This window comes from Sus scrofa, chromosome 11, assembly GCF_054392235.1.
Source record: "Sus scrofa isolate SSC_HxYL_T2T_F1_AM1 chromosome 11, Sscrofa_HxYL_maternal_Yorkshire_Landrace_v2.0, whole genome shotgun sequence".
Classification (NCBI taxonomy): Eukaryota; Metazoa; Chordata; class Mammalia; order Artiodactyla; family Suidae; genus Sus; species Sus scrofa.
This window is the reverse complement of record NC_139393.1, coordinates 25,433,934-25,461,541: the sequence shown is the minus strand read 5'-3', so window position 1 is coordinate 25,461,541 and position 27,608 is coordinate 25,433,934. Positions and strand designations below refer to the sequence as shown.

The following is a 27,608-nucleotide window of genomic DNA, read 5'->3' as shown; positions in this document are numbered from 1 at the left end:
AACTTATAGATTATGTATAGACATATAGATTTGGTTATATTAATTGATTGCATTGACATAGATATTTAGAATTTTTTCAATTAATAAAACATTACTAATAATTTACTCCCAAACCTTTTAGTATGCGTATATATAGACACACACAATTTTTTTGGTGTTGGCCTTAAATATGGCATCGTAGCTGTGCATATCATCCCATAAGTTGCTTTCAAACATATTAAGGACAGGAGTTCCCATCATGGCTCAGTGGTTAATGAACCCAACTAGTATCCATGAGGACGAGGGTTTGATCCCCGGCCTCTCTCAGTGGGTTAAGGATCTGGTGTTGCCGTGAGCTGTGGTGTAGGTTGCAGACATGTCTCGGATCCCGTGTTGCTGTGGCTGTGGTGTAGGCCAGCGACTACAGTTCTGATTTGACCCCTAGCCTGAGAACCTCCATATGCTTCAGGCATAGCCCTGGAAAGACAAAATAAATAAATAAATAAATGATTACATGAGGGACATCTTTGCATGTTAATGTCTATGGTTGGATGTAAGCATTGGGATTTAAGGATTTGCATTGATTCTATAGATCAATTAGGGGTAATTAACATTATATATAATACACCCAATATTAATATACATATATAGTAGATATGTGCATATATAAATATTACACTCATATAATATTTAAATCTTTCCATGCAGGAATAATATATAGTCACGTCTTCTTGCATGCCCTTTAACTAAGTTTTAAAATTTTCTTCATATAAACCTTACACATTTCTATTTACTCCAGGCATTTTATATCTTTTGTTCCTACTATGAATAGGATTTTTTAAAGTACAGCTGATGATGGCTACTGATTGTTGCAAAGAATATAGGTACTAGGAATAGTGGGCATTTTTGTCTTCCTCTCTCTCTCTTCGCTGTAGTGGATGAATATTAAGTGTAGTGCTTGCTATCGTTTCTGACTTACACTCTTACAGGTTGGGGAAGTTGCCCTCTTTTTCTAGTGTCTGCAGACTGTTAGTTGGGAGGGTGTTGAATTTTATCAAATAGTTTTTGAGGGTATCTATTTTGAGATGATTTTTCAAATAGTCCTTTCGAAAAATTTGATTATGAAAATCCAATACCGGATTCAATCACTATCTTTGCATCCTTATCTTAGTGGTATGCAGTCAATTACCATTTGCAAAAAAAAAAGTCATATTTGTTGAAGAAGATCTTTAAAATCACTTTGATAAATTTCAAGAGTAAAGATGTATTAGAGTGGTATTACCTGATTGGTAAGCTGTGCCTATTGTTGGACTTAATTAATTCTGTTGAATTGAAGTGAGATCAATTGATTCTTATCAAAGTCCAACTGAGAATTTAAAAACACAGCAATATGGAATTAAGACAGATTGTTTTTGCTGCTTCCACCAAATGGTAAAGCCACTATATATTCATGCACAAACTAAGAACAGCTTCGTGATCTTTACTGAGCATCTGCCAACATAAATTATAAATACCCCAGTTAAACTTTGAAATGATATTGGAAAATATCACCGTTAGGTACTATGGCTGAAAAAGAGGGAAGAAAATCATCAAAAATGTTTACATACCTCTAAACGCGACACAAAGGAAGCACAAGCTCCCAGCTCTAACACCCAGAGAGGTTGGAGCAAAAGGAGCATGCGCGGAGAACCATTACGAGGACTAAACAAGGGGGTCTTCAGACACCTGTCCGCAGACCAGAGCAGTTCCTCCCCAGTGTCCTCTGGCCCACAGCATCCCTCCGAGATAGATTCCTGACTGCTCAGGACCATCAGGGGCCCGAGCTGGGCACCCAGGCAGAGAGTTCTTCATGCAGCCTGGCCCCTCAGACACTTGACCTGTTGCTCTGAGGACAAGAGGGACACAGCAGCCAAACTTGTGGAAATTGTAGTTCACTAGCCTTTCTTAGATCACCTAGAATATTTCTAGATTGTGTGAGACAGTGGTATCCGTTGCTCGACATCCTTGGTGAAGTGTGAAAAACCTTTGAGCTTTCTCTGCTTACTGCAGAGTCCAATAAAGATGCCAAAGTCAGCAAACATGTCTCAAAAAACAGGTACATGGAGTTCCCATTGTGGTTCTGTGGGTTAAGGACCTGACATAGTCTCTGCGAGGATGCAGGTTCCATCCCTGGCCTCAGTCAGAGGGTTAAGGATCGGGCGTTGCCATAAGCTGTGGTGTAGGCCAGTAGCTGCAGCTCCAATTCAGCCTCTGGCCTGGGAACTTCCATATATCACAGGTGCAGCCTTAAAAAGAAAAAAAAAAGTACATAAAGTGTATGTATATATGTGTGTGTATATATATATATACACACACACATATATATAGTCTTTTTGCCTTTTCTAGGGCTGCTTCCCACAGCATATGGAGGTTCCCAGGCTAGGGGTCGAATTGGAGCTGTAGCCACCAGCCTACACCAGAGCCACAGCAATGTGGGATCCAAGCTGCATCTGCGACCTACACCACAGCTCATGGCAAAGCTGGATCCTTAACCCACTGAGCAAGGCCAGGGATCAAACCCACAACCTCATGGTTCCTAGTCGGATTCATTAACCACTGAGCTACAAAGGGAACTCCTAAAGTGTATATTTTAAATTATGGCATGCTTTTTCTCTATTTTAAAACATTTTGCATAAAACCTTAAGATAAGGTTATCTTTTCCTATGTATTTTTACATTCAAAAGACCTTTCTATTATGAAATGATGGTGATAGTAATTTCTTTCTGCACAATTAGTTTTTTACATGCAGTGATGATCAGTACTGAAATGAAGATGTATAAGGTGTCGTGTGGGCTTATAAAAAGAGGTCAACCTGAGGGAGTTCCCACTGTGGCTCAGTAAAAACGAATCCAACTAGTAACCATGAGGTTGTGGGTTCGATCCCTGGCCTTGCTCAGTGGGTTAAGGATCCGGCGTTGCCTTGAGCTGTGGTGTAGGTTGCAGACATGGCTCAGATCCTGCATTGTTGTGGCTGTGGTGTAGGCCAGCAGCTATAGCTCTGATTCAACCCCTAGCCTGGGAACTTCCACATGCCGCTGGTGCAGCCGTAAAAAGCCAGGGATGGGGAAGGTGTTCTCAAGGAAATGGCATAACCACTGGCTTCCTGTAAGTGGTATCTGTGACATCAGTCTGTTTACCAAGCTAAATGATGGCTATTAGCATTAAGCGGGGTGGCACCAGGGAAATCCTCTCAACCCAGCCCTACATGCAGTATTTCTTACTGCTAGTTTCCCTTCCCAGGGGCCAAACAGGGGGTCCAATCACCTCGAACCCGGAGGCAAAAAGGAACACAAGGTAGCCATGCAAAGAGAAAGGGAAATTTGGCCTCGGATGTTCCCTGGCCTTGAAATATATTCTTCTCTTCTCTTACTTGGTGTTTTTTTCTCCTTAACTCCGTGGTTCTGTTTTCTGCTTGCAACCTCTCTGCCTCTTTCTTCTTTTTCTCTTGTTCTGCAAAAGACCACCGTCTAGAGAAAAAGATATGAAGGGATAATAAGTTTCCACACCATTTAGGCCAATGAATGTAGAATATTGTAACGATACACTCCTGTAGCAATTGAACACATTTTGTGGCTACTTGGTAATGACAAATTGTCTTCACCTTTTTTATGGGAGCTCAGCTCCAGAAGTCAGGCTGGGTATTAGTCAGCAAGGGACAGCTAGAGGAAGGGAGATGACTTTGTTGGTTGTCTTTATTGAACTTGTCTAGAGGGATTCTAAGATGTTCTCTGGTGTCGTGGTTCCTAGCTCTCCCTGGACTGATGTGGGTTGGCATTGCACTTCATTGCTTCATTGCATCCTCTAACTCACGTGTTTCTGAATAAAAATTGCCATTTCCTGCCCCCACAACACACACAACAAAGTCTTCTGCAGACATAAATTTCTGATGCCAACTGACTGGAAAGGAAACCTTTTGTGTGTGTGTGTGTGTGTGTGTGTGTGTGTGTGTGTGTGTGTGTGTCTTTTTGCCATTTCTTGGGCCATTTCCGTGGCATATGGAGGTTCCCAGGCTAGGGGTCCAATCAGAGCTGTAGCCACCGGCCTACACCAGAGCCACAGCAACGCGGGATCTGAGCCGTGTCTGCGCCCCACACCACAGGTCGCAGCAATGCTGGATCCTTAACCCACTGAGCAAGGCCAGGGATCGAACCCGCAACCTCATGGTTCCTAGTCAGATTTGTTAATCACTGAGCCATGACGGGAACTCCATTTTTTTTTTTTAATAATTTTATTTGTCAAACTAAAATAGTAGGCAACTCTCTTGGATAGGGTTCTTAGTTGCAAACAAACACATTCACTCGAGCTAAATTACATATAAAGGGATTGGTTAAGTGTAACTAAGATAGCTTGTCCTGAAGGCTAAGAACGGAACTCCAGGTAGGGGTCCCAGAACCATGTTGCAGAACAAGTGAACAGGGGCTCCTCTCAGGATGAGGACCTTGCCCAATCAGAAGTCACCGCCAGAGAACCCAACACAGATCACCCTGCCCAGGCTTGGACCCTTTTCCAGGAACAAGCCTGGATCAAAGGCTGCTGGGAGTGTGTCTTTTTGGGAGTGTGTCCCAGGTCTGATTCCTGAAGGAGAGAGGGGCTGAGAAATGGAGCTTGGTTGATTGGCCCGTGGGCAGGAGGGTTCACAATATAGAGAATTATCACACTGGGGAGAGGGTATTTCAAAGGTTTTGAGCAGCTTGAATGACAGCTCTTCACTACACCGTCCCCGTACAAATCTCTCAATTAAAAATCCCTCTGATTTATGAAAAACAAAACAAAACAAAAACAACAAAAAAAAGGAGTTCCCGTCGTGGCACAGTGGTTAACAAATCTGACTAGGAGCCATGAGGTTGCAGGTTCGATCCCTGGCCTTGCTCGGTGGGTTAAGGATCTGGCATTGTTGTGAGCTGTGGTGTAGATCGCAGACACGGCTCGGATCCTGAGTTGCTCTGGGTCTGGTGTAGGCCAGCAGCAACAGCTCCGTTTCGACTCCTAGCCTGGGAACCTCCATATGCTATGGGAGCGGCCCTAGAAAAGTCAAAAAAAAAAAAAAAATTCCTCTGGTTTATGAAATTCCAGAGCCTGAGAAATATAGTGAGTGAATGATAATCTGAAAAAGGAAGCATGCTCAGAGCTAAATTTTTGAAGGTCTTAGATACATAATAAAGAGCTTGAACTTGATTTAGCAGGTGAGAGTATGCCATTGAAGGAGCAAAGCAATGTCACTGGAAAACATGTTTATGCCTAGAACCCTTAAGAAGGGGATGGGAAATTAGGTTTTGGATTTCCTTAGACAGAATTAAAATTTCCCTTTCTCTATGTCTCGCTTGCACATGACCCATGGCTGGTCATCAGCAGAAGTGGTGAAATGCCACCCTGTTGATCACTCCAGGCCAGGCCACCCTCGCGTAAACTGTGTCTTCTTTTTTTTTTTTTTTCCCTTTTATCTTTTTAGGGCATATGGAGGTTCCCAGGCTAAGGGTCTAATCAGAGCTGTAGCTGCTGGCCTACACCACAGCCACAGCAACACCAGATCCAAGCCGCACCTGCAACCTACACCACAGCTCATGGCAACGTCGGGTCCTTAACCCACTGAGCAAGGCCAGGGATCAAACCGGAAACATTATGGTTCCTAGTCGGATTTGCTTCCGCTGTGCCAGGACGGGAATTCCAACCGTGTCTTCATGTGCGAGAATTTCTGCTTTTCAATTTTTAGTCGCATGTGCTTCTAGGCTGGTTGCCTCGGGTCATGCTCCTTTTTAAATAAATGCTTCTTACTGTTTTCCTCTCTTTGCCAATATCTTCGAGCCAATCCAGGATCAAGGAAGACACCAGGGTAGTATTCAACTCTGGGAATGCCTGTGGCTTATCGGCATCTCTCTGAACTCGCTACTGCAAGCTCACAGGTCTGTTCAGGTTACCGATCTCTGTTCCCTGTAATTATGTGGGAAGGTAGGCAGAGAACTAAGCAACAAAGCCAGTCTTGGTGAGTTTTGCGGTTTGACAGCAAGACTCATAAGGGTCCCCATGGATCTTAGATAAGCCTAGATTGTGGCTAAAGATTTCCGGGTCCCAGAGTGGTGAAGTCTGTCGGTGATACAGAGGAATGGACTTGCCACATTGCAAAAGTAATTTCTCCCAGGACGGAGGCAAGACTAAATGAGACCATCAAATGTCTCATCATTTGATCTTACTAAAAAACAAAAAACACTATGTTTGCTAGGCTGGGCCAAGGGGCATCTGGTTGGTACAGAGAGAGTGGGAGATCTTCGGTGGGCTGGCGAGCAGCACAGGGCGGGATGAGTGCACAGAGAGCTGTTGCCCAGGAAACAGTCTTCGCTTTAGTGGAGACCAGAAAAAGTGAAGAAGAAAAGGATCCAGAGAGAGGTGGTGGTTTGAGATCTTAGCGGTCAGGTTGGCCCTGTGAACGGGGGAAAGACTGTGGACCCAGGTCTAACAGCTTTGCAAGATTCCACTGTTCTGTGGGCGAGACTGGTAACTGGACTCAGTGTGATTGACAGAGGCAGAGGGAAGATCTCAGAGAGGACACTGGAATCCCTGCTGAAGAAGGGTCTCGGGTCCCAGGGAGGGGGAAAGCTGCCCTCTGCACGCTGGGATGAGAGAGACAGAGCAAAATCGTGCAGGGACCTTGAGCAGCTGAGCTCTTCCTCTCATGGGTCCTGGGTCCTGGGGGGACAACTCTTGGGCGAAGGCAGAGCTGGGTGGCAGTGTCTTGGAGGTGGAGGCAGGGCTCTTTAGTGCTGCCCTGACCTCCTCCCTTCTCACCAACTGTTGCTGGGACGGACCAAACTCAGGGGAACGCTGGCCCTTGTTCTCTGCTCCCTTGCTGCTCTGAGGAGTGGGGAGTGGGCATACACAGTCACATACCCTCAGGACATTGCAGGAGAGCACGGGATGGCTAGAGCCTTCCACTAGGACAGCAAAAGCCACAAAAGTCTCAACACGGTGTTCAGCTCTTTCTGCTTTCCTGTGGGCCTCTCTCTTTCTTGGCCATGTTAGGGTTGACAGACAGGAGGGTCCTTCTCCGATCTGGGAAGCCCTCAGGTGGGCAACCCTAGCCAACCCCAGCATCCTTTATGACTGAAGAGCAGAGACACTGCAGCTAGGCTGCCTAGGGGACATCCCAGCTCTGTTCCTTCCTAGATGTGTCACCTCTCAGCACTGCCATCTCCTCATCTGTAAAGTTCAGAAACCATGGTACCTAGCTCCAGCGTTACTTTGGGGTTGAAACGGAGGCATATGTGTTACAGGTTTTACACTAGTCTCTGGCTCCTGGCAGATGTTATACAATCATCAGCTTTTAGATATTAGAATAAGGTATTTCTCCAACAATGATTTTTTTTTAATTTTTAAAATTGTTTTATTCGTTTTGCTTTTTAGGGCTGCACCCACAGCAGATGGAAGTTCCCAGGCTAGGGGTCGAATCAGAGCTGCAGCTGCCAGCCTACACCACAGCCACAGCCACGCCAGATCTGAGCTACATCTGTGACCTACACCACAGCTCATGGACACAGCAGATCCATAACCTACTTGAGCCAGGGAGTGAACCCACATCCTCATGGATATTAGTTGGATTTGTTTCTGCTGAACCATGACGGGGACTCCCAACAATCATTTATTGAGTATCTCCTGTGCGTCGAGCTGTTAAGAACTGAGAATAAGGAGTGAACGAGACCAGATCTCTTCTTACATGATGCTTACATTCTAGAAGGGAGGCAGTGAGTAAACAAACGAACACATAAAAAGACAAGATAGTACTGGACAGTGATAAATGCCCCCCCCCAAAAAAAAAAAACATGAAAAAGGGTGAAGTGACTGAGAGAATCTGAGAAGCTACTTTAGTCTGAGTGGCAGGGACAGCCTCTCAGGGGAGGCAAGACTGAATGAAAAGGAGTCAGTCAGGTGAAGGTAGGACACACAAGATCACAAACAAAAGGAACGGCTCCTGCAAAGTCTCCATGGCAGGAGGATGCTCGACATGATTGGGGAGCACAAAGGACCACGTGGCTGGAGTACCGAGAACAGAGGGGGAGTGGCATGACGGGAGGTCAGTGAGGTGGGCAGGGGACAGAGTTAGAATGCTTGCAAGCACTTCAGATAGCTTTAGAACGGTATTCAAGGCCACTGGCGAATGCTAAGCAGATAAGTGACATGATTTGGTTCCTGCTTTAAAAAAAAATCACTCCGGGCGTTCCCTTCATGGCTCAGCAGTTAACGAACCTGACTAGAATCCATGAGGATGTGGGTTCGATCCCTGGCCTCACTTAGGGGGTTAAGGATCTGGCATTGCCATGAGCTGTGGTGTAGGTCGGAGAGGCGGGTTGGATCCCGTGTTGCTGTGGCTGTGGCGAAGGCCAGCAGCTGTAGCTCCAATTGGACCCCTAGCCTGGGAACTTCTATATGTCTCAGGTGCAGCCCTAAAAAAAAAAAAAAAAAAAAAAAAAAAAAAAAAAAAAAAATCGCTCTATCTGCCATGCTACACAAGCTTGTGTAAGAGGGATGATAATGAAAGCAGGCAGACCAGTCAGGAGACGGGTGCAATAGTCCAGAAGAGATCCTGGCAGTTTGCATTAGGGTCAAAATAGAGCTAGAAGTGGATAGATTCATTCTGGGGGCAAAGAGAAGTTGCAGATGGCTTGGCTAGGAGGGTTGAGGATAAAAGAGGATTCGCTGTAGCTCTTTCACTTGAGCTACTGTCTCAGTATGGATGTTTTTATTGATATGGGGAAGCAGAGAGAGAAATAGGTTATAGGTAACATCTATTTTGGATATGTTAAGGTGAATGTGCCTGATAGATATCAAACTTGGAAAGGTCCAGAGTGCAAGTGGTTGTAGGCAAATGGGGTTTGGGCAAGAATCATGGTTGGAAGTAGAAAGGTAGCCGTCATCAGCCTGTAATTGAAGGTACAGTCATGAGACTGGGAAGAAGGTGCAGATAGAGAAAAGAAAGGGCCCTGAAATTGAGGCCCTGGACACATCAGCATTCAGAGGCTGAGCAGAGGAGGAGGAGGAGACAGCAAAGGGGACTGAGGAGGAGTTCCCATCATGGCTCAGTGATACCAAACCCAACTAGTATACATGAGGGTTCGATCCCTGGCCTCGCTCAGCGGGTTAAGGATCCGGAGTTGCCACAAGCTGTAGCGTAGGTCACAGAGGCGGCTCGGATCCCGAGTTGCTGTGGCTGTGGCGTAGGCTGGCAGCAACAGCTCCAATTCAACCCCTAGCCTGGGAACCTCCCTATGCCACGTGTCCAGCCCTAAAAAATGCTGGCCCACGCGCACGCGCACACACACACACACACACAAGGGACTAAGGAGAAGCAGACTGGGAGGAAGGAAGAAAACAAAAGGAGTATCATTGTCTGATTCTTTGTACAAGTGCAAGTCAAGAGAAGGAAGTATTTCAAAAAGCAGGGAGTGGCCGATAGTGTGAAAAGTCAAGGATTGTTGAAAGGCTCAGTTAGGTGAGGCCTGAAAAGGGTCCATGGGATTTGGCAACATGCAGGATGTGGTGAGCTTGGGCTTGGTGGGGGAGGGACAGAGCTTGATTGCAAATGAGTTAAAAAGAGCTTGGGGACTGGGGAAGTGGAGGCGGTGATTATTTTTCTCAGACTGCTCCTTTCTCACTATTAGAGTAGCCCGAAAAGAAGTCAAGGAAAAGCCAGTTTGTTTGCTGAGGAAGAAAAGGCGAGAGAGGTCTCCTTTGGTTCTTGACTCTAGACTTACCTGTATCATGGTTTGGGACAAAGCCTCAGAGTCATTCAGAGACACCCTGTCCCTTTCTGCCCGTGCTTTATCTCTGAAGAACCCTTGGGGAAAGCTGGCCATGCTGAGTCAGGATCCTGTGTTTCTGTCGCTATCTATTTGTTGCTTTCTCAGTTCATGGAGAACACTCACCTATGGGTATCTTAAATGCTGAGAAGAAAAGATGAGAATATGAACGCCGTAAATCACCCCTTCATCTTGAGGGCTGGAGGTGTTCATTGCTAAGGACCCTTTACCTTCGATCCCAGGTTTTGGAAAGCCTTTGATCTTGTTAATGACACGCTTAGGCCAATTTAACAACGTGATTCATTCTGTGGTCTAGTCGCTGGCTGATTCCAACAGGAAAATTCTCTTTAGGAAAGTTCACTCTTGTTCTTGTAGGTACATTCATCTGCTCTCTAGTCATTGAGAGGTTGTTCTGTAGACAGTGAGGCAAGAATATCATATTCTAATAATAGACCTGCAATTGTTATTCGCTTTGATTTCTTTATTCAAAGCAGTGCTTTAAGGAAACCAATCTGACTAGGAACCATGAGGTTGCGGGTTTGATCCCTGGCCTCACTCAGTGGGTTAAGGATCCAGCGTTGCCATGAGCTGTGGTGTAGGTTGCAGATGTGGCTCGGATCTGACGTTGCTGTGGCTGTGGTGTAGGCCGGCAGCTGTAGCTCCAGTTCGACACCTAGCCTGGGAACCTCCATATGCCTCGGGTGCGGCCCTAAAAAGACAAAAGACAAAGTAGTGCTTTAAAAACTAAATTGTGGAGTGCCCATTGTGGCTCAGTAGAAACGAATCTGACTAGCATCTATAGGATGCAGGTTTGATCCCTCGCCTCAATCAGTGGGTTAAGGATCCGGCATTGCCATGAGCTATGGTGTAGGTCGCAGATGCGGCTCTGATCTGTTGTTGCTGTGGCTGTGGTGTAGGCCAGCGGCTACAGGTCCTATTGAACCCCTAGCCTGGGAACCTCCATATGCTGCGGGTGTGGCCCTAAAAAGCAAAACCAAAACCAAACAAACCAAAAAACTAAATTATAAGAACTTATGTTTGAAGTAAGTTTCCAACCTCATCCCCACCCCCTTCCCCAAAGGGTCAAGCCTGCTCCAGCTTGTATTCTGACTCCACCCTGGAGGAAACTGTTAATTTCTAGATCTTTCAAGATGCCAGACTGGTTAGTCAGAGGATTTCTAAGCTTGTTCAAAATACCTCCGTCCCCGCTTCAATCATCACTCCTGTGATTCCAATACTCCTTTTGTTTCCTTAGGAAAAAAAAAAAAAAAAAACTGTTAGGAAAGAGAAGTCGATCTTTAAAAAAAGGCATCTGTGCTCTTTCGTTTTGAAGACATAATATCAGGTTATTAAAGATGGAAGATAGCAAGTTGTTATAATCAAACCTAACTTGCCTTGGAGGAGTTTTAAGGATTAATTAATCAATCAGATGAGGTGCTCGCTGCTTGCTATTATCCTTCTGTTAAGGATGTGAATGCAGAAAGTCTTCGCTGCTGTATTCAGCCCTTCAGGCTCCACCATCTGTTCCTTTTTCAGCCTCAGTTCATTCACCACCTCATACTGTAGTTAACCATCAGATGACAATTCTTTTCAGAACGTGGAAGAACCAGCAGAGCTCTCCTTTGTCCCTAAGCTTTTGTAAAGAATCGGTTTTTTGCCTTGGCTTGCTTTCCTTCCACCCCCCCCCCACCGCCCCCACTCCCGCCCAATACCCAACTTGCTCCAGCTAATGAGTGAGAGCTGGGTCTCACTTTTGGATATCACTTCCTCCAGGAAGTCTCCCGAGACTCACTGAGACTGGCTTAGGCAGCTCTTCTCTGTGCTCTGCCAACTCCCTACGTGCATGGGCGTGCTTATCACCCCCTATGGTAAAGGTCTAGACATCTCCCTGGTACCCAGTGTCAAGTACACTAAGTGCTCAATACATATTTATTGAGTGAATAAATTGAATCACTGTGATTAGGTAAGTAATGTGAAAAATATTTCCCGGAGTTCCCATCATGGTGCAGCAGTAACGAACCCAACTGGGTTTGATCCCTGGCCTCACTCAGCGGGTTAAGGATCCAGCGTTGCCATGAGCTGTGGTGTAGGTTGCAGATGTGGCTCGGATCTGACATTGCTGTGGCTGTGGTGTAGGCCGGCAGCTGTAGCTCCAGTTCGACCCCTAGCCTGGGAACCTCCATATGCCTCGGGTGCAGCCCTAAAAGGCCCCCCCAAAAAAATTGTTTCCTTAAACACATTCCAAAATATTAGTATAATAAACAGTACATGAAATAAATGATGACTTTATCTTCAGTGTAACCATTTGTAAAGTTCTAAAAGTTCCACACCTCGTGACCAGACACTGAGATAATGAGAACTGTTTCACATCATTTCTGGACAAGCCAGCGTAAAAGTTTTGCACGAAATCAGTGTTCAGTGGATTCCTATAGGCAAAGAAATGAAAACGTAAGGTTTTGAGACACTTTCTCGGCGACACAAAATGCAGAGGTCTCATGCAATGATTTTCACGTCCAAGTTAGTGGCCCTATGACATCCTCTCTGACTTGCCTCAGTGCACACTCCCTGCCCCCCCCCCTGGGCTCCCCCCACGATGCACCATCAACCGCTCCACTCGTCCAGCGCCCAAGTCTCCACCCTGTCCCCACCCCTTCAGGCCCCACCCTTGGGATCCTCAGCCTGCTGTCAGCCTCACCAGGTGTCCACAGGGGTGGGGCTGCTGAAAGGGGAGACCAACTGGTCGGCACCCTCCTTGTTCTGGGCTTGGGGATGGCCAGAACCCACCAGCTGGATCAGGCAAAGCTCCCGAGGTCCTGTCCCATTATCAGCTCGTGGTCCCTCAGGCCCTTCCCTGGGCTAAAAAAGGCCAGCATCAGGAAGGGGACTGGGAGGCCGGGGCATCTGAGGAAGACCAGCCAGGCCCCTGGGTGGGTGAGAAGGTGGTGGTGGAGGAATCGGGGTTGAAGGACAGCAAACCAAGGTGCGTCTCTAGGAAAGGGCATTGGGAGCTGGACGCGGGCCGAAGGCAGGGCGAGAATGGACCCGGTCTGTCTCAGACCTTTGTACTGAGGGCAGCTGCTGTATCCTGGGGCAACGGGAAAGAAAACACACTTGAAGTCTAGATTCCAGCCCAGGTCATAACAACAGCTAACATTTGCTGCGTGTTGCTCTTCCTTCACTCCTCAGTCCTCAGCTCAGAAGAAAGCGAGTTTTCCAAGACCTATTCTTCAGCCAGGGCCTCAGACCCTCTCCCAGGAATTAGTCCCTCTCGCTTTGGCATTTGGTCATTCTTCTCTCCACTAGCTGCTTCCCACTTGCCTAAAGATATGTTTGCTTCAATGCTGGCTACCACCCTCTGAAAAGAAAGTTCTTGAAGAGTATGGGAGTTCCCACTGTGGCCTGGGGGGTTAAGAATCCTGTGTTGCTGCAGCTGGGGTGTAGTTCGAAGTTGTGACTTGGATTCATCCCTGGCTCAGGAACTTCTATATGCCATGGATGTGGGAAAGAAAAACAAAAAAAAGACAGAAAGAAAGTTTGGGGGTTTTTTTGTTGTTGTTGTTGCTTTTTTTTTTTTTTTTTTTTTTTTTTTTGGTCTTTTTAGGGCCATACCTGTGGCCTCTGGAGGTTCCCAAGCTGGGGGTCAAAATGGAGCTACAGCTGCCAGCCTATACCACAGCCACAGCCACATGGGATCCAAGCTTTATCAGTGACCTACACCACAGCTCACGGCTACGCTGGATCCTCAACTCACTGAGCAAGGCTAGGGATCGAACCTGAAACCTTATGGTTCCTAGCTGGATTCCTTTCCACTGCACCAGGACGGAAACTCCAAAAAAAAAAGTTCTTGAAGATATGTAGTCCTCTCTCCTTACTGCTCCTTCCCTTTGTACCTTTATTCCCAATTCTTCTTCCACCTCTTTGATGGGACTCCTACATGCTCAGAACTCCACACACTGGCTCTATTTCTTTCAAGTTCTATGACCTCAGGCAAATTGCCTAATCCCTGCGATGCAGTCTCCTCATCTGTAAAATGAGGTAACAGGAATAACCCCATCCAGTTGTTGGATGATTAAAACCAAAATGTCACTTGTTGGAAAAAGAGCTGAAAAAATCTGCTATGCGTCAACTTTCGTAAAATCCATGGCTTTCTCATCCCAGTAGCTGCTAATTTCCAAGAGTATATGACTTCCCTTGTAAGGGAACGAAGAGCACGGTTCCCCATCTAATTGGTGAGATTGACATAAAAGTCGTATTCCCTCTACTTCTTTTCCTTTGCAACTGCAGCTTTTATGTTGGTAAGGAGCACCTGTAGTATGCCAGACCTTTTTAGTACAGTATTTCATTTAGCCTTCCCATAATACTAAGAAATTGGCTTTTTATGTTCATTTTATAACAGAGGAAGTGATTTGCCCAGGGTCTCAAGGTTAATAGGTAGAAGAGCAGGAATTTGAGCACAGTTCTCTCTTTCTCTCTTTTTCTTTCTTCTTTTTAGGGCCACACCTGTGGCATATGGATACTCCCAGGCTAGGGGTGGACTCAGAGCTGCAGCTGCCAGCCTATGCCACGGCCACAGCAACATGGGATCCAAGCCACATCTGCAACGTACACTGCAGCTTGTAGAAATGCCAGATCCTTAATCCACTGAGTGATGCCAGGGATTGAACCTGCATTCTCATGGCTACTGGTCAGGTCCTTGACCTGCTGAACCACAACGGGAACTCCTGAGCAGCACAGTTCTCTTTAATAATAAATCCCATGCGCTCTCAACTGAATGTTAATAGACTTCAATACCAAAGAGCCAAATCTCACTCTTCTCACCTTTATTTTTCCCTTGCATAGTTTTCCAAAAGAAATATTCCTAACCTGCTCTAAGAAAACCACTGTATATATATCTGTCCCTTAATCTGAGGGGGCTTTGTTGAAGTCACCTGCCCCGGTGCTTGGTCTTGAAGGCCATACCGACCTCTGGCTCCCACCATGCCCTCCACCCTCCTTGAGTCCTGAATCCCAGTTCCCTGAGGGACATTGAGCTGGGTGTTGAGCCATCTGGTCTGATCTCTCCCAGGCCTGTTGCTCCAGCTCCAAACAATTTGCTTTGGCCTGATTCCTGCTGCTTCTTCATAGTCCTGTCCCTAAAGACCTGGAGTTCTGACTTTGAATCAAAGGTGGTCCGGATAAAGTCCACCGAATGGACGGTCATGGATCATAAAAGCTGTATTCCTGGAGTTCCCATTGTGGCTTGGCAGCAATGAATCTGACTTGTATCCCTGAGGACGCAGGTTCAATCCCCAGCCTTGCTCCTTGGGGTAAGGGATCTGGTGTTGCTGTGGTATAGGTCGCAGATGCAGCTCAGATCTGACATTGCTGTATCTGTGGCAAAGGCCGGCAGCTACAGCTCCGATTCAGTCCCTAGCCTGGGAACCTCCATATGCCAAGGGTTCAGCCCTCAAAAGTCCAAAAAAAAAAAAAAAAAAAAAAAAAAGCTAGAGTCCCTATAGTAGATTCTGCTAACCTGGTGGGAACCTCATAGTTTGCTTTTGTTTGACTCACAGCTAAACCTGTCACTCTGTACCTCACCTCTAGACCAAGTTCTTCACCAGATCTAGGACAGAACTCCTACACCTCCGTTATTTTCCCTCTTCCTCTGCCTCCTTCCGATAGATCTCTTTTTATACTTTTAGGGACATGTATATTTCCCTAAATATGTTAATTTTTGTGACATTAATTATGATCAATGATCAATCACTTTCTTCTCTGGAAAGCAGTAAGTGCTTCTTGTGGGGGGAAATAAGGATATCAACGTATACCCATAATCTTACCATACAGCAAACAAAACAAGAACAAACAAGTACGTGGGATTCCTGAATTCAAGCTCCCACCAATAATCCCTAACCACTTCGGAGTATATCCTCCCGACTTCTTAATGTGTATTTATATAGTATTTACTCTTTTTTACACATTATGTTTTAAAACTTGCCTTTTTACTTATGGTATTTTGAGCATCCTTACAAGTTAATATTCACAGTCAGCAAATAACTGTAAAGGTTTTTGCTCGTGTTATTGTGTACAATGAGGGCAGAAAAACAAGATAAGCTCATTTGTATAATTTGCACACCTGATCTGTGGTCAGAGAACATCACCAGTACACTGCTACGTATAGAACCATGTAGGATCTTTTTATTAAGATGGGGGGATAAGCGCCAGGGTAACTCAAGGAGAGTTGGCTTTGCTATGGATCTTCTTTTTGTGTGCACCATATTACCTTAATAAAGTGGAACAAGGGCTAGCATTTCTATTTCTTGCTTCAGGTGCATTATGATTAAGATATAATCTGTTGGTAAGCTTGTTTCAAGTCTAATCCTTAAATAGGGTCTTTATCAGATTATCTCAATGGAGAGGTTTGATAGACTCCAGTATACTTCATAGAAGATAGAGCTTGGGCAGTGGGATGCTGCAGCTCTTTGCCTCTCCACTGTGAAAACTCCATACTTATATTTTAGTTGGCTGAATTACCGTGGATGATAATCCATGTTCTCCAGATGCTGTGTCAGAGGGAAGGAATATCCCTCTATGTTTATAACCTAAACTAAGAATGAACTTCTGGCTGCCCAGAAACATGAACACTGAAACTTACGGAGATATTCCATTGCAGTAGATAGTGTGTTCCAAAGATGACTGCACAAGCATATACATTTCATCCCACATATTCCTCTTAGAATGTTTCTGACACACTTCCCACTGACAGGTGGGGTCTATTTTCCATACCATTGAAACTGGGCAGGATTTTGTGGCAGTCCCAATCAATTCACTTGGTGGAAATGATGCTATAAGACTTCCTGTTTTTTTTTTTTCTTTTCCTCTTTTGTCTTTTTAGGGCCGCACCCATGACATATGGAGGTTCCCAGGCTATGGGTCTAATCAGAGCTACAGCTGCCGGCCTACACCACAGCCACAGCAACACCAGATCTGAGCCATGTCTGTGACCTACACCATAGCTCATGGCAATGCTGGATCCTTAACCCACTGAGCAAGGCCAGGGATCAAACCCGTAACCTCATGGTTCCTAGTCAGATTCGTTTCCACTGCACCACGATGGGAACTCCAGCTATAAGACTTCTGAGATGAGTTTATAATAAGATGCAGCATGCACTTGTTCTTTCTTGACGTACACCTTGGAAGCCTGTTCCTACGTATAAGAAGTCAGTCCTGCTACGCTGAAGCCATCATGCTGGGAAGGAGTAGTAGAGAGAAACCTCTTGGAGACAGAGACACATAAGGATCCTTAGCTGTACCAGCCTGTGTCCATTTGAGTCTCCAGCATCAACATCTAAATGAGCCAGGAAAATCCACAGGTAAAAGTAATAACCCAGAGTTCCCATTGTGGCTCTGCAGAAATGAATCTGACTAGTATTCATTAGAACTCAGGTTCAATCCCAGGCCTCGCTCAGTGGGTTAAGGAGCCAGTGTTGCCTTGAGCTGTGGTATAGGCAGCAGACTTGGCTTGGATCTGGCATTGCTGTGACTGTGGCATAGGCCAGCAGCCACAGTTCTGATCTGATCTCTCACCTGGGAACCTCCATATGCCATGGGTGTGGCCCTTAAAAAAGATAATAGCCCATAGTGCATGGATTACCTTCATGGAAAACAAGCCCCATTGAAGAGCAGCTCATACTAAATCATTATAAAGCATGCAAGGAATTAAGCCACCAGAAATGTGACTTGGCAAGTACAACAAATGGGAGAATTTATACTCTGTCAACTCTAGACATTACAGCAATCTGAACGAGATTTATAAATAGGTATGTTTAAAATGTTCAGGCTATAAAGGTAAAAATACACCACAAGACAAAAGTAAGATATGAAAAAGAATAGGTAGATTGGAAAAAAAAAGGAAAATTTTAGAAATGTAAATATAGAAAAATTCAACAGTTTAAGAGTAGTCAATACAGTTGCAAAGAGAACTAGGGAATTGGATGATAGATCTGAGAAAATCACCTAAGATCAGCACAGAGAAGTAAAAATATGGAAAATATTTTAAAATTGACATGGGGATAAAAATGAGAAATTCCAACCGATATCTAAGAGAGGTTCTAGAAAGATAAAAGAGAAAATGAATAGGGTGAGGGTGGGAGGACGTCATATTTGAATACATGAGAGTCGAAAAATTTCAGAACCAGAAGAGTCCTCAGGATGAAAATGCATATCATCCTGAACAAGATATCTGAAAACACAATCTACCTGGATAGAAATCAGTAACACATCAATTGAAAAAAGAAAATATTACTTAACTATAGAGAAAATAATCTCTAACGGAATAACAATGAGACTGACTGCAGACTTCTATTCACCAGCAGTAGATGCCACAAAGTAATAGAATAATAAGTAATAGGATAGTAACTGCAAGGGTGGGAGTCAATAATTGTCAACTTAGGATTCCTTAGCTAATGAAATTATGATTCAAGAATGTGAGAGAAAGTAAAATGGGAGTAAAATACAAAGACATGGAGAATTTTACTTGCAGATATGATGAAAAAAATAATAAAGAATGTACTTCATCAAGACATAATTTGAGCCAAGAAGGAAATACAAAGCAAATAGAAAGGATAAACAGTGATTAAATATATTATAAAAATTAGTCACAACTATAAAAGTAATAATGATGAAGACTAATTTAGCAGATAGTTGAAAAATAAGAGGGAATTAAAAAATACAGGAGTTCCTGTTGTGACGCAATGGAAATGAATCCAACTAATATCCATGAGGATGCGAGTTCAATCCCTGGCCTCACTCAGTGGGTTGCAGATCCTGTGTTGCCATGAGCTGTGGTGTAGGTTGCAGACATGGCTTGGATCCCATGTTGCTGTGGCTGTGTTGTAGGCCAGCAGCTGTAGCTCCGATTCAATCCCTAACCTGGGAATCTCAAAAAAAAAAAAAAAAAAAAAAAAAAAAAGAAAGGTGGCAATACATAGTTTATAAGACTGGAAATTGAGAGTTAAAGTGTTTTATTTATTTTTGTTTGTTTAAGATTATCTTTCAAGGAAGGGGATAAAGATAGCGGCTAATCTTACATGTTATATACACATATATTAAATTTTTTTGGCTGAGCCCGGAGCATGTGGAAGTTCCCAGGCCAGGTATCGAACCCATGCTGCAGTTGCAGCCTGTGCCACAGCTGCAGCAACACTGGATCCTTGTCCCACTGCACCATGAGGGAACTTCCTCTATATGCTAATTTTAAGAGAAACCACTAAGAATTGAAATAGAAGGCATAAAGTCCAAATCAGTAGAGTGTTTAGGAAAAGAGAATAAACTAAATTAACCGAACAGGACATGAGAAGGGAGAAACAAGAAGCAAAGAACCAGAAAGTTAAATAAATAAAAAATGAGAGGGTGGTAATACATTCAAAGATGATGACCATAATGTGACAGAGCGTGCCAGTTTTCCTAAAAACCTGTCCTCTTTCTCTCATGATCATAGAGTTGTGGTTGGGACATGACTAGCCAGCTAGCAGCTTTATTTTCCTGCTCCTTTGCTGCTACATGTGACCATGGAACTACGTTCTGGCAGACAGGGTATGAGCAGATATGTGTGTCACTTCTGAGTCTAGGCCTTTGAGCTCGTGTTCCATGCTTTCTTCTTTGAGCTGGAACTGCCTGACCTGCTTCTACCCCATAGGCAAAGGCAACACCCTGAAGGATGGACTAGCAATACGGGGCAAAGGCACCACCCAGCATCCTGGACCCCTTGTCTCAAGACTGTTTCATGAGAGAGATATGAACATTGTGTTTAGGGGATAGCGGGGGGAAGGATCTTTTTTTCGGAAACTTTTATTACCCTAATTAATATGCATAATAAATGAAAACTGGTTAACAGAGACCACTAAAAGTGAGACTCTCAGACTGCGTACATATTGAAAGTCAACTGTTATTTACAAAACACACTAAAAATAATGCCTCGGAATGATTGAAAATGAAAAGATGGAAGGATATAGACTAGACAACCGCTAACAAAAAGAAAGAGGTTGTATCATACAAAATAGAATTTAAGGTGAAAAACAATGACCAGATAAAACACCTAATGAACTTAACTAGGCAACCTGGGTTATAGTCCTGTCTATGAAATTTATACAGTGGAACCTTGGACAAATTGCTGTAGAGCAGTTTCTTTTCTAGTTTCAGTTTCTACCTCTATTAAAGAAGATAATAATATATTACTTGCAGAATTAGGAGATAATGTATGGGGAACATTTTCCATAGCCATAAAAATATAGTAACTCAAATTCAATTATATAGTTCATTCGTTCAACATTTGCTGAGCACTTCCTATGCATTAGAATCTGTCCTGGAACTAGGAAGAGAGGATTAGTCATATTACTTGTCATCAGAGGGATTGTTATGTTAAAAAATAAGTTTAATAAAGGATTCTAAGGCAAGGGGGGAGGGCTTGCATTTGGTCTAAAGAGAATGGCCAGTTCTAACCTCCATCAGGGTCAAAAAAGGGTTTCATAAGAAAAGTGACTCGTAGGTTGATTCTGGAAAGATGACCGGTGTTTGGATAAGTTAAGTAAGAAGAAAGGTATTCCATGAGAGGGTACAGCATGAAATTAAGTGGCCTGATAGGGAACTGCATTCGAAGAACTTTCAGAGTGCGTGATGAGGGTGGAGAAATAGATGCTGACTGAGATACTGGGACTTCATCCTACAGGTAATGGGGGAGACATCTGAAGTCCTTATCTAGGGAATACCTTGCTCAGTTCTGTATTTCAGAAACCTTGTATTAGTCCCAAGGTAAGAGATGGCAGGGGTGGAGGTGTGACTAGCTTAGGGACCAGGAGACTAATGAGGAAAGTAATTCGATGTTTCCCAGGTTTGAAAGAAAGGACCCCAAACCAGGCGAGAGCAGAGAAATGGAAGGTGAGGGACAGGAATGTCTGGTGCAAGGAGGAGGGGACAGTTCTCAGATCTGTCCTCTGGGTGACTGTGGAGCATGGGACAGTTCTCAGATCTGTCCTCTGGGTGACTGTGGAGACATTTACTGGGAATGAGACTAGAAAGAATAAATGGATAACTGGCAGGAAACTTCTGTTTTAGTCAAGCTGAGTTTATGGCTAGCGAGGCATTTGGTTAGAGGTTTCTGACGAGGAATTGGCTTTACGCCCTGGAGCCCTGGGATAGGGACGGACACTTTAAGAGTTACCGGCACATGGCTGGTAGCTGAAGTCATGAGTGGGTCTGGATGGACCGGGCAGGGTTAGAAATAGACCAGGGGCAGACTATGTAGGCACTCCAACATGTAGGAGCTAGCCGAGGGGTTGCGCAAGATGGTTAGAGAATCAGACACTGAAGTGTCAATGTGGCCAGGGGAAGGGGTAGTTTCAAGGCTAATAGTCTGGTCCCCAGTGACAAATGTTGTACACAGGTTCAATAAAAAGGAAGTTGGGGGGGGGACACAACCAAATGATTTAGGGAATTTTGAAAGCCACAGGTGACCTTTGTCAGGCTCACCTCTTAAAGTGGGCACCAAAGTTGGTTTGCAGAAGAAAATGAGTGGCAGATTAAGACACGGATGTGATAATAATGAGAACGGGGCTTTACCTCCCCAAGAGCTGGGCTGTGAGGCGGTGGGGACTGGAGGCAGACTGGATCAAGTGTTTTGAAATTTTCCGTGTTTTTAAAAATGTATAAATTTGTTTGCCATGATTAAGGGCCGTGGGAAGATGCTGCTAGAAGGAGCCTGAATGTCCAGGAGAGGGAAGAACCTGGGAAAAGCCACTCTTGGATTGGACATAGAGGGAAACCGTCCTTGAGGCCAAAAAGATAATCGAAATCTCTACTGGAAACGTGTTTTCAAAGGGCGAAAGGAGGTGACTTGCCATTATGGAGCCCTCCCTGCGAGCCAGTCCCTTCCCCTAATTTAAATGTAGTGGTCTAATTGGAAGACACACTAGCCGGGTTTCTTTCCACGAATCCGTTTATCATTAAAAACGAATAAAAGAAGTATTCCCTCAATCTTAACTCCTCTTGCAGATGCTAAGCCAGCTGCAGTGTTTTCAACGTCACAAAGAATAAACCACCCCTGGAGCAGCTGGTTCAGGAGCGGCTCTGGGCTGCAGTTATCTCCCTTGTTCTGTCGAAGTCGGTTACTGTCCAGCGCGATTTTGTTCAAGCCTCAGCGCCCAGAGGAGGGGAGGTGCCTGCAGCGCGGGCGGCCGGCGTTCGGCGGGAGGCGGGCGCGGGTTGCAGGAGAGGGAGACGCGGAGAGGGGCGCTGGAGGCTCTCCCGGGACTCGCGGCCACCGTCGCTCCCATCGCCAGCGCGTCGGCCGGCCCAGCCCGGGCTTTCCCCGTCGCTCCCGGTCCTCCCGACAGCGGCTAGGCGTCCGGCCCCCGGGGGAGGCCGCTCCGGTCCCCACTGCCACCCGGTGCCCCTGACCACCCTGCAGCCGCTTTCGGTTCCGCGCCTTATAAGGCCTGACAGGAGGGTCACGTGCGCCCCGGGCCGCCCGCCGGGAGGAGGGGGCGGCGGGGGGGAGGGGCGGGAAGCGGGGAGGAAAAGGGGAGGGAGTCGGGGGCGGAGGAAGGAGCTAGGGGCGGATTCTGCGGCGGTGGGAGGCGGTGGCGGCGGCGGCGGCGGCGGCAGCGGCAGCGGCGGGGAGCGGACCGCTCGGAGCTGGACCGAGGAGGAGAAGGAGGTGGAGGTGGAGGAAGGGACCGGCGCGGGGGCGGGAGAGCGCAGCGCGGCGGAAGCCGGAGACCGCGGGAGGGCCGGTGGCCGGCCCCGGGCGGGAGCCGGGGCGGCGGCGGCAGCAGCGGCCGAGAGGACCGCGGCGAGGAAAGCGCATCCAGCGGCCCCGGCGGCGGCGGCGGCGGCGGCGGGGGCCCGGGTCCGCGCGCCCGGGCGGCCGGCGGGCACGGGCTGGCGCGATGGAGCCGCAGCACGTGCGCCCCGCGTCCGGCGCCCGCAGCCCGGCCTGGGAGGAACCGGTGGGTACAGCGCCCGCGCCCGCCCCCTCCCACTTCTCCTCTGCTCCCCCCCGCCCGGGCCGGGTTCCGTTCAGGAAATGGCCCGGGATGAGGTCCCCAGCTGCTTCCCACCCGGGACAGCGCTTCCTCCGCCGCCCGGGCTCCTCCTCGCGCGCCGCCCGGAGCGCCTTTGTCCGGGCCGGCCGAGGCTCTCCCCCAGGGGCCGCGGGCGAGCCACTGACCACGGCCCTCCAAGGACCGTTTTCCGTGCTTCATCGACTTCGCAACTTTTTCCTTGATTTCGGAGCGTGGAGGGTGGGTAGGGAGGGGGCAAAAAGAAGCCCAGACTGGGGGTCAGCGTGCAGGGCTCGGAGGAGACAGGTCTTGCCTCTTGAGACCGCGCCCTGGGCGGTCACCTGGGCGCTGCAGGTTCCTAAGGAGCCGCGCTTGGCGAGGCGGATCGCAGCTAGAAGCCGGGAACCACGCCTCCGCCTCCTGCTCGCCGCTAAAGCCCCGGGCTTTTCTAGGGTTCGAGGGGGTTGCCAGGGATGAAGCGGGAAGCTGACCTCGATTTCGCTTAGGATTTCGCTGCCCGTGAAACGCGGAGGTTGGGCAGTTTGGGGGACCGAAAGTAACGTGGGCATGTGCATTGTGTGTGCGCGGGTAAGGAGCAGGAGGACGGGGGAATTGGGGGCTTGGGATTTGTTCCCTCAAACTCCTTCAACTTCCTCTCTTCCAACTCAGAGAGTCAGAACCATCTCACATCCCTCCGGTGATTCTAGCCCGAAATCCCCGTCTCACTCAGAGCTCTGTAATCCTGTGTGGGCTGCCTTTTCCCTGGCATCGAATTTTGGCTCTCTCCGCCCTGCCTCGATGTTTGCTGTTCCGTCTTGGTTGACATTCTTGAACCTATTTGGAAAACCGCGTCCGAAATTTCTGGCCTCACCAGTGTTCTGTTCAACACGTTCGGATGCTCTTTTCCCAGGAACTCCGAGGATCTGCTCAGGCTGGCCCCCTGCCTGTTGAGAGCTTCTAGGTCAGGTGCCAAGCTTGGTTCCCCCTTTTCTTTTCTAGTATGTACCCTCCCAGCTCCTTTGCCAAAGTACATTTCTCTGCCTTCTGTTTCCCGACCTTTCAGGAGTGTCCTTAAACTCGGATCCATCTGTATCTGCAGCTGTCTTTGCTTTTGTCAATTTGAACATGTTGTTAGGTTGCCCATCTGCTCGTATTTCTTCTATTGTGGTTATTACTGGGGATTAAGTTTATTCTTGAAATTAAAAATACAGTTCAGTTTGGGAGTTTAAGTCAGCGATAACTGAGAACTAAATTCAGGGACCTGTTTTTGTAACTTTACTTTTGAGCTCTTTTCTATGAAGTCCTTGTTGAACTTGGATACTTAAAGTCAACACCAATTGCAATGAAAAATACCCACTTATATGTATTTCACTTGAGGGTCTTGATGCCAGAACCACTTGGTACGTGGAAAAATAGAGAACGGCGTTTTTATTTTTGCTTTGCTTAAAGTTACAACATGAAAATGCTTGTTTATTAGCCTTTAAAACTAGAGCCCGAATGGAAATGTGTTAATGAGTTGTGACACTTTATCCAGACTGCAGAACTCTCCAAAAAAAAAGTGAGGTTTATATTCTGTACATACCGGAAGGCCTTTTAATTTATTCAGCAGGTATTTCATATAGCACCTACTATGTTCCAGGACTGTTGGCTATAGCATTTAACAATACAGGCACAAATCCTTAAGTCCTCACTGAGTGTTCATTCTTAAGTAAACAGAATGTCTTGTGTCAGAGATGTGAATAGTTTAACTTCGGAGACCAGACAAAACAAAACAAAGCAAAAACCTTTCTTGATCTTAGGTATGTGGCATAAAATGCTACTTTTGACAAAGTGATTGTATTTGAAACCCTGTGGCCGCATGTCCGACCCACAGTAAAAGATAAGTTATCTAAATTACTGAAAAATGGTGTGTACAAGAGAAAAGAATGGGTAAGGGAGGGGAAATAGGGGATTTAAGTGTTAATTATTTCAGACATGTGGAGGAGTTAAGAGAGGAAAAATCAGCTTCATCTAAGTATGTTTGTGGGACAGTTTTCCTTTCAAAACAAGTTTCATCAAAATCAGGGATTCTTGAACTTCTATTGGATCAGTGATCCCTTTAAGAATCAAATCAAAGCTATGGACACTTTTTCTCTTTCTCCCCCAAAGGTACCTATGTGAAATACACATAAAAATTTAATAACCTTTCAAGGGAATCACAGAGTTCCCATCGCCCAGTCTATGGACCCTCAAAGACCTTGGATTAAGAACATCTGTTTTTCAGGAGTTGGCATATAAGGCAATGTCAGGTTCAGTCCTGCGGCTCAGGTTCAGTCCCTGGCCTGGGAACTTCCGCATGCAGCCAAAAAACAAAAAACAAAAAAACAAACAAACACCTGCTTTGATCTGGACTCCATTTTGCAGTCATTTAAAATGTGGTCTTTGAATTCAAATTTAGGCAACTTTAATACTTTACCGTGAAAGTATGCTCATTTACATTTATGAAAAGGAATTTTCAATATTGACCAGGCAATATTCATATCACACAGATCCTGTTGTGCTATCCCTTACTGTATACAACAGCATACATGGATGAATTTAATTCCTTATTCTTTATTGCTGGACCCCCAAACATGTGGTTCTACATGGAACTATTCAGACAGAAGAGCAAACACAGTAGTATCAGGAACTGATGCTGAGGAATAGTATAAAGAGAATGGCACCTCTAGATTGAAATGTACCCGTGTCTGGAGCTGAGAGGCAGCTGCTAGACGTCATGCCATTCTTTGTATTTGGAGATGAAATGAGGTTATTTAGTTAAGTGTGGGTATTTAAATAAACTGTTAGCCTGTCATTACTCCAGCAAGGGCACGGGGCCTATAAGACAATACATGGTAGCAGTCAGGTGTCTGTGTATTTTCTTTAATGCTAGTTTCAGAATGTAATCAAATCAGTGGACATAGAGGCACTACCTACATGTCTAATTAATTAAAAACTATTTTGGTGGTGGGAATAGGTAGGTAGGGAGATAGTAAGCTGAGCAGCCCTTACTTGTAGATAATATCCTAGAGTATTAGAAGAGTTACTCTTAGGTATATCCTGGGCTAGAAGGTAGTTCGAATTCTAGCCAGAACTAAAAAGAGTATGGAAGTGTTTTTAAAGTAGTTCTGAAACAGTAGAGCGATACTCGAGTGCATTTTACTTTCTAAAATTTTTTCTTTTCCCAAATGATTTTTATCTAGTTGGCTCTGATGAAACAATTCAGAACTACTTGAAAAATTAGGAAGGGAAGCATTTCAAAGGAACAAAGGGCTAAAATAGAAATGAGAGGTTATGAGTGTATTTATGTTGAGCTCTAGAGGACCAACGATTTTTGCCTTAGGTGCAGGGCTGACCTTATTTAGGTACATGTGGTCGATGTCACAATTAATTTTGAAGTCTTTTTTTGTTGCGGTCACACCTAAGGGAATTTTAATAAAATTTCGAATGTTAAATTCTAAGCATAGAGTAGATAGCATGTTATGGAAGTCATTTGAAAGTTTAAATGAAAGCAGATCTGTACCTGTTCAACCTGCAGGGTTCTTTGCATGGTTCCCGTGGAGTAGGAACATGAGTCCCCAGACTTGTTTTTAAAGTGTCTAAGTATTTGAGTTGATCCAAATATAAATGTAGACTTCTTCATGTTTATAATATATTTAACATAAAACCATAGAATATATGGGATTTAAAAGTTGCAAATGGCTATTATACCTCTTTTGTTAGGAGTAGTGATCAATAAGAATGTAATTCAAAATATCTCTACAGATATATTAATATCTAATGTCAATATTCATAAAGTTGTATCCAAAATGAAAATTGGCTATGACCTATACATCTTCAGTATAATAGGTTTTTTTCTTTCTTTTTTTTTTTTTTTTAAATGGGGCAGAAAGCCCTATACAGTAAAAACCTAAATCTCATTCAGTTGTGGCTTCTATTTCCATTTCTTTCTGAATGTAGTGTCTATGTGGCTTATGTCCAAGTTTTTAATAGTGTGTTTGTGATATGATATGTCCCAAACAATGACTTCAAAGCAATAATGATGAAATATGGAAGACACATCTAAGAAATTATTTCAAAATCTGAAAACATCAAGTAAGGAAAAATTCAAGATCTTGTCAATGAAAGAAATACTGTAATGTGCCACATACTTGAAATTTTAGTTGCTATTTTGAGCTATATTAAAATGGCTGCAACTATTAAGCTCTTAACAGTGCTGTTACGTTTTTAAGGGATGTGAGGTGCACTGCAGGTATACCATATACAGACTGATTATTCACTCTGGAAATTTCTAATTTACAGATAAGAGTTACAGAGAAGATGCTAATGGGACAAGCTACTTTAAATTAGGGATTATGTGAAACAATTCCTTAGAAGAGATGATTGAATAAAAGAGTTTTTCATGAACTGCCTTTTGTGGGAAATAAAGTAACATTCCTTCATTTGCTTACATGGTATTTCCCTCTGAGTATGTGCTAGGGAAATTGCAGAGCAGGGGTCATTTATTTAGCATGAGCAGGCTGACACTGGCTCTGCCTTCAAAGTCACAACCAAATTTTCGAACTTGTTCCAGGAGTCTCTGAAGAGCAGGGACAACTGTGAGGTTAATTTTTTATGAAGTAATGAATACCTTTACTTTGAGGTATTAATTGCCCAGCTCTTGCATCTGAAACTATTTTAATATTCTTAAGCAATCAGTGTTTGAATCAGAGTGAGAAGTGTATTCAGTCCTCTTCTTAAAATCGTAGAA

The 27,608-nt window shown here is 45.2% G+C and overlaps 1 protein-coding gene across 14 annotated transcripts in view; it reads left to right on the top strand.

Annotated features, from left to right (window-relative positions):
• The window catches only part of DGKH (diacylglycerol kinase eta), a 287,539-nt gene that overhangs the window by 71,432 nt on the left and 188,499 nt on the right, over nucleotides 1-27,608 (top strand). For 3 of the 14 annotated variants that reach the window (XM_084981882.1, XM_084981872.1, XM_084981864.1), the window contains exon 1: nucleotides 22,380-22,494. The exons of 1 other annotated variant lie outside the window; for it this stretch is intronic. Coding sequence is in view for 5 of the 13 variants with exons in the window: in XM_084981857.1 (XP_084837983.1) it covers nucleotides 22,874-23,080 (207 nt within the window). In the remaining 8 variants the exon portion in view is untranslated. Of the gene's footprint in view, nucleotides 1-22,037; nucleotides 22,290-22,379; nucleotides 22,787-22,835; nucleotides 23,081-27,608 lie in introns of those variants that run through there. 10 more of the 14 variants (XM_084981876.1, XM_084981869.1, XM_084981861.1 and 7 more) reach the window with 6 other exon arrangements.